At 41.4% G+C, this 7,468-nt stretch overlaps 1 protein-coding gene across 1 annotated transcript; it reads left to right on the top strand.

The window, feature by feature from the left end:
- The first annotated feature begins 296 nt into the window (after window positions 1-296).
- On the top strand, window positions 297-2,408 carry LOC147453032 (uncharacterized). Its single transcript, XM_086518554.1, has 9 exons — window positions 297-485; window positions 563-824; window positions 953-989; window positions 1,086-1,191; window positions 1,269-1,379; window positions 1,543-1,591; window positions 1,742-1,769; window positions 1,882-1,916; window positions 2,007-2,408. The coding sequence occupies exons 1-9, from the start codon at window positions 384-386 to the stop codon at window positions 2,162-2,164; spliced, it is 888 nt and encodes a 295-aa protein (XP_086374680.1). The 5' UTR covers window positions 297-383; the 3' UTR covers window positions 2,165-2,408.
- Window positions 2,409-7,468: the final 5,060 nt, after the last annotated feature.

Below are 7,468 nucleotides of genomic sequence, written 5' to 3'. Positions count from 1 at the left end.
TTCACTTCGCCCACTGCCTTGTGCTCCTCTCCCTCTCTGCCGCGCCATTGGGAAAATCTGCCCGAGAGTGCGCCGATGCATTATAGTCGTAGTTTTCGTTAAGGACTGCGCGCAACATTCATTTGCATCACTTTAGATTCTGCTCCTATTTTCTTTTTCAAAATTGGGTATACCCGACTTTCCTTTATCAAAAAACAAAAATCATGAAAGAGGAATTGCGTTTAGTAAGGTAAATGATGGCAGTTCAAATAGTGGCTCACCTGTATGAATTATCGTCAAAAATGGTGATGGGTAGTGCTACGCGTCTCGTAGTCTAAGAGGAAAAGAGGAAAGGAAAAGCAAGGCAGTATTTTTAAAGCTTGCTGTCTAGCAGAAAGCAGCAGATGACGGGAAGCATGGAGCTCCAGCAGCTGGAGGACGATGGCGTGGAAACGAAGCTTGCTGAAATGCGCACCTCTCTCCTCGCGCAAGGCGTCTCCATGCAGGTTAGTACTAAACCCTCGCCCCACCTTCCTCCCCCTACTCAACATCTTGCGCAGCCATCTAATCGCTCAAAATGCAGGGAATTGACGACGCCATGCTTCTGAGGTTCTTGCGTGCCCGCCAAATGCACGTGATACCCGCCACGGAGATGCTGGCCGAGCACCAGACATGGAGGGCTTCCTTTGTGCCTCAGGGATTCATCTCTGAGAGCCAAGTGGAGAGTGAGCTTGCCCAGGGAAAGCTCTATCTGCAGGGGCTCTCGAAGAAGACGCGATGCCCTCTGCTTCTTCTCATTGCTCGCCATCATTTCTTCAACAAGACGGATTTTGAAGAGTTCAAGAGTGAGCTGCGTGCTTTCATGCATGCATACATGTACTTGAATAGGGCTGCTCATATGGACATATACGCACACATCTATCACAGTCTTGCTTCCTTTTGGATATTTATCTTCTCTCACTTGTCGAATCAGGGTTTGCGGTGTACAGTTTAGACAAAGCCGTTGCCAAGTACAGATCTAGCGGCCTAAGGCCTTCTCATAATGTGAGGAAGTGTCCCATCTGCAGCTTTTCATGACCTGATTGTTTCTGTGCTTGGATGTTTAGTGCTCCAGCAGGTGTTGAAAAGCTCATTGTGATTGTGGACTTGGAGGGGCTTGGATACAGAAACTTGGATTTTAAGTCTTTGGTCTCCGGCCTCCAGCTTGTGCAGGTATTCTGGCTCCGGCTTGTTTCATTGCCATCTCTATGAGCCCTGTTTTGAAGTGTGTGCCTTGGTTGTTTCCTCAGAATCATTACCCAGAGAGATTAATGATGCTGTATTTTGTGAACGCTCCCTCAATTTTCGTAGCTTTCTGGAAGATGGCTGCGCCTTTTGTTGATAAAGTGACAAGAGACAAGGTATTGGCTACTAAATCCAAGTGTTGCGTATACACATGCATGAGATATGGTTCAAGTAGGGGTTGGCAGTAACTCACATTTTGTAGCAGGGCTTCTGTTTTGTTGTTACATATTGATGTTTGTTCGCCAGACTAACTCATTACCTGTTGAGAAAATCACCTAGATTAGTTTCTTGGATGACATCAGAACAAGTCTTGTTCTGGCTGAATTCGGTGCCGACGTCATTCCGAAAGTGTATGGAGGCGACGCAGAGATGATTTTGATTCAAGATGCGCTTGTCCCTAACTGGCCACCAAAGGATCCTTGCTGTTGAGGACAACACGGACTGAAAACTTGTTACGGAAGTTTCTGGCTCTTCCTAGAAGAGCCAGATGTGCCAAAGACACAAGGGTATGATCTTGCTCAAGTTTCTCAAGTGAATGCAAAGCATTGTGTTGAGTCTAAATACTGCTGAAAGTTCTTGATCCATGTGGATTGTTGCACCTTATGGTTACATTTTCAGGGCCTATCACAGCATCGAAGCAATTGCTGCTAAGGGTACACATTGAAAAAGGACATGGTTAAGAGTCTAGGATTCTTATTGGAATACAAATCTGGAGATTGTGATAATTGGACATGGCATTGTAGCAAACATGAGGATATATGATCCCTCTTTACACGGTAAAAGATACGAAGCTATGAATGCTCCAATCAAGGTCTCATTCGATGATAATAGCTTGCAAGGCACAAGAAGTGCTTTAGACTTTTTGAGGAGAATGTATCTACTAGTTACATATGCATACTAAGAATGTAGAACTTATAATGTCTTGCCCAAATGTACTTCATAGCTTGGTTTTGTAGAGATGCGATTATTTTGAATTTCATTGCAAGCTTATTCACATAAAAAAGAAATGTGTACTGACTGTTATAGTAGTCAAGGATGGATAGTGCATAATGATGGAATGTACTTGAAATCCTCGACTAATACCCATTTATTTGGACAAGTGTGCCATACGCATCTCAATGCAGACTGAAACTTTATCAAGCAAAGTGATTTTCTTCTTTTTCTCTCTCATGGGATGCTTTAATGAAAGTGCTGGATGGGAAGCTGCTTCATTTTTCTTTCATGAACTTAATGGAGGTTCGTATTATCCAAGGTGTTCACATATAAAAGGGGCAAGAGGAAAGAATATAAAGTTTTGACCTTGTAGGAACAATCCAACAGACCTTGAAGACGTTTCCCCCGATGAGTCTCTTGAATTCTTGGTACTTTTTGACATTAACTGATTGTATGCAAATGACAAGAGCCTTTAATCCTAATAGTAGTGGCAATTAGCTTGAATGTCCTTAAACCAATAATTCAACCTAATAGTAGTTGCACTTAGCTCGAGCAGGTTCAGAGGACTCTCTCTCTCCTCTGGCTTGCAGGGTCGCTGTCGTGAGCAGCTTCGGAGGACTCTCTCTCTCTCTCTCTCTCTCTCTCTCTCTCTCTCTCTCTCTCTGCGCGTACAGGCGAGCTGAGCGGCACTTGTGGTGTGTCGAGTGTCGAGGTCCTGCAGCAACGCCAATGCCCTGAGGTCACAAGAAAAAAAGTGGCATTTTTCAAAACATATCCTATAACTATACTAACCCAAAATTTTAAAATACGCCTCCGTGCCATTTTAGCCAATACAGACGATGAGGTTAGTATAGTAATAGGATATGTTTAATAGGACGATATGTTAAGATTTTTATCAAAAAAATAACTCACTTATTCAACTTCGTTTGTTTATGCACAGACGATAGAGTTAGTAGGTATGACTAACTCAAAATGCCACTAACGTGTGGGGAGAGAGAGAGAGAGAGAGAGAGAGAGAGGTGCTCCTCCATGCGAGATATGGAGGCATCGAAGCTCTTGATGGGGCCAACGTACAACCCACAATATTGTTGGTTCTAGAGCATGCACGCGTGTGCGCGCGCGCGTGCGCGCACACACACACACACACACACACAGAAAGAGAGAGAGAACACTGCTTGCCTCCCCAACTCTAGAAACACCATCAAAGTATAAGATCCTTCTATTTTTTTCCAATATAGAAAGTTTCATCCTTCTTTGAAATAGAGGGAATTTTCTTCAGATTCTTATGATTACACCTACCCATGATGTGGGCGTCCTCTTAGGTCGAAAAAAAAAAAGAAAAACGTTAACCAAGCTACAAACATTCATTGGTCATATTAGGATGTAGTCAATGTTTTATGCATGCAATAAAATATTTCATTTTGCTTATCGTGCTATGATGAAGTGATGAAAACCCTATAATAAAATCCATGAATAACTCTTGCCAAGGCACATAAGGAACAGGAAAAAGCATGAGCCCTTCGGGGCTTGCCATGTGCATGTTTTACACACTAACATACAATGCAACTACACCTAAAGCCATGTTTCACGTTAGGCTAATTGTTCTTTACAAGTAGAGTGTGTCATTGAAATACCTTTGCGACCAATATATGGTGAAATATGCTTTTGTTGTAATAACAATTGTTGAGAAGTAAAATTACGCATAATTTATGAAACAAAATAGAAAAACCAGATTACAATTTTTGACTAAAAAAGAGAAAACCATGTTTCACCAATATATGGTGTAATACCAATTGTTTTAAAGGTGCAATTGCACAGAGTTTATGACAAAAAAAGAGAAAACCATCAAAGTATACGTAATCATAAGTTGGCATCCAATTTGTGAAGCATCACAAATAGAAGAAAAATTAACATCATCATGATAAGAGTCACACATAAGATCAAAAGAGGTAATGTCGCCGATGAGAATAATATTGAATGAGGATCTCTCACTAAGTGCACCTGCAATAACATTTTCATGAATAAATTGATACCACATCAAAGGTTGAAAATATTAAACAAAGGCAACCCATTTGATGTGTCTATCTGATGTATGTCTCAAAAGATAGTGAATACTATATCAATATGTGTTGGTAAGAAAATCGAAATCCCTAAAATAATGTTTCCACATATGAAAATCATGAACAACAGTGAGTAGTTCCTTATCATTAACAACAACGAGTAGTTCCTTATCATTGCTATAATTTTGCTTCTAAGGTTTAATTTACAACTCTAAAAGACAATCGGATGGTCATCTTTGAAAGGTAGTTTTCTTTTCCAAGAGAATTGTGGAAGGAAGTGCTATGAGAGAATTACAAGTTTACGATTGTTATCATATTCTTGTACTGATTTGTGTGAACACACTTAAGACAATTAGGGCTTTTTTCCTCCTTATCAAAAGTTCCCCTTAAACCCCCCCGCCCCCCTCCCTCCCTCTCCCTCCGGCGACCTTGTACATCCATCCGTCACTCTAGGGCAAGACATATCTTTGTAGTAGCACACATAGTAATACTACTTTATTTTTTGTGTCCTCATGAGATTCTCCTTCATCTTCTTCATCTTTGCATGAATTCTTGCAACCATATTTCCAACAATCACTACAAGAGGCTCTTCATATTAGCGACGCTCACACAGCGACGCTCCAAAAAAAAATTCCCGACGTCGCTATGAGCGTCGCTATAAGCGTCGCTATGAGCGTCGCAAATTTCTTTGTAAATTTGTGACGCTCATAGCGACGCTTATAACGACGCTCATAGCGACGCCGGCTGGGGTAAAAAAATAACCGAGTGCGCCCAAAAACTCAGATCTCAGATTTGAGTTTTTCGGCGCCCTCAAGCAAAGAGCAGGTAACGCTCTCCCTCACTCTCTCTCTCTCTCTCTCTCTCTCTCTTTTTCTTCTCCGCACACACACACACACACACACACACACACACACACACACACACACACGAGGAGAGGAAGGAGAGCCAGGTATGCTCCTTCCCTCTCCTCATTCTCATGTTCCCTTCCCCTCTTTCTCTCTCCCTCTCTCTCTCTCTCACACACACACATACACACACACACATAGTGTTTTTGAGAGAGAGAGAGAGAGTACAAACAAAAACAAAAACGCGCACACACACATACATAAACAAAGAATGCACACACACATTGAGAGAGAAAAAGAGAGAGAGAGCATGCATAAACAAAAAACGCACGCATTGAGAGAAGAAAAGAGAGAGAGAACATGCATAAACAAAAAACGCACACATTGAGAGAGGAAAAGAGAGAGAAAACATGCATACGATCCAAAAAAATGCACACACATTGAGAGAGAAAGAGAGAGAAACTAATTTAACGTCGTAGGAAACTAATTAAAATTAAAAGACCTAAAGATCTAGCCGACGAGGAGTTGAACTCAAGACCTATTATTCAAGAGGGAAATGGCATAATCAATCTATCATACTTGGCATGGGTGATAGAAAGGTTATACCATTTATCTCTTTTTATTGGCACACACATCCACACACGCGCACACACACAAGAAGAAGAGAGTTATAACGTCGTAGGAAACTATCTTAAAAGACGTTAAAGATTAGGTTATATGTAGACTTACATTAAATTAGATTTAGGTTTATTTTAAACTAGATTTACGTTTATTTAAGCTAGATTTAGATTTACGTTATATTAGATTAGATTTAGGTCTCCATAGACTGCGATGCCTGCATGAAGCGGGTGAAGAAAGCCCTCAATGGAATATAGGGTATTGCTGCCTTCACTCATGGTGGGCTCCGTCGATCCAAAAGTACTGGTGAAATGTCTTCAGAAGATAGGGAAGAAGGTGGATCTTCAGGGCGGCAAGAGTCACTACATCCCCGACACAATGACCATCTAAACAACCTCTAGTCATTAGACTTACGTTAAATTAGATTTAGCTTTATTTTTAGTTAGATTTACGTTTATTTAGATTTACGCTTATTTACGTTAGATCGAGTCCACGCAAGAATTACTTACGGTTTAGGGTTTAGAGTTAGACGAACAGTGAAAAGATCTACTGTGAAAAGATGTTAAGATGAAGTGAAGTGCTACAGCTAGAGAAGAGGCAAAGGGGTTTTGTCCACTACATGCAGTATCATGTAGATGTGGGTGTGTAGATTTCTTGTACCCACAAATATAGGTATTGACCAATAAAGACGAGATTATAACCCGGTGGTTCTGATCTCCGTGCACCTCTAGACCGAGGTGTGCGGGGATTGGACATGACTAGAGAATGTGAGGTAAAGAGAGAGAGAGAGAGAGAGAGAGAGAGAGAGAGAGAGAGAGAGAGAGAGAGAGAGAGATAAGACAAAGAATGCCAATAGAATATTAAATTTGTTGTCCAGGTTATAAGTTTTTTATCCTCATTATGAGTAGCGACGAGGATGTGGGACCGTCCAACCGAAACACCTATCTCTCAACGAGGGTCTTATGTCCTTGTAATCAATGCAAGCATGCTGTGCGACGGACAAGACGTGTTTCTTTGCAGCACGTTCGCGAATTTGGCGAGTTCGATCCATCTATTATAGATCGAGTTGTTGCCAATTATAACTCGTCGGACTCTGACGCTGGCCAACAAGCAGCAATCTTGCAACCCAATAGACGTGTTCGCAGGCGCTTTGGTCAAGCAGCATATGTGAGGCCACAAGATGTAGCCTCTGACAGCTCGGGGGATGATCATGCAGAGCACATTCCCAACGAGGCAATGTTTGAGCCCGAGATTGATGAAATGATCGAGACGATCATGGATTCAGAAAGGCTTATCTATGATGATATGAAAAGTGAAGCCGATACGCCATTGTATAATGGAGCACGTATGTCTAGATTGAAAGCACTCCTGGTTCTTCTCAACATGCAGGCAAAGTTTGGATGGAGTGACACTAGCGTCACAACGCTTTTCAGGTGATCTATTACAATTAGTTTACTTTAATAGAACTCTAAATGTATAATGATCTGATAGATTTTTACACGACTGTATCATATTTTTATGTTGTGTAGATTGCTGAAAGAGCACATACTACCAGCTGACAATGTGATGCCAGATTCCCGAGATGAAGCAAGAAAGATTTTGCGAAACTTGGGGATGGATTACAATTCTATCCACGCTTGTCCTAATGACTGCATTCTTTTCAGAGGGGAATACATAGACATGGAGAAGTTTCCGAAATGTGATTCCGAAAGATATCGAGTAGATCTCCACGGGACAAAAATTCCACAA

Source organism: Adiantum capillus-veneris, chromosome 8 (assembly GCF_014529385.1).
Source record: "Adiantum capillus-veneris isolate H3 chromosome 8, ASM1452938v2, whole genome shotgun sequence".
NCBI lineage: Eukaryota > Viridiplantae > Streptophyta > Polypodiopsida > Polypodiales > Pteridaceae > Adiantum > Adiantum capillus-veneris.
Note: the sequence above shows the minus strand (reverse complement) of the source record. Positions and strands in the feature narration are given on the sequence as shown.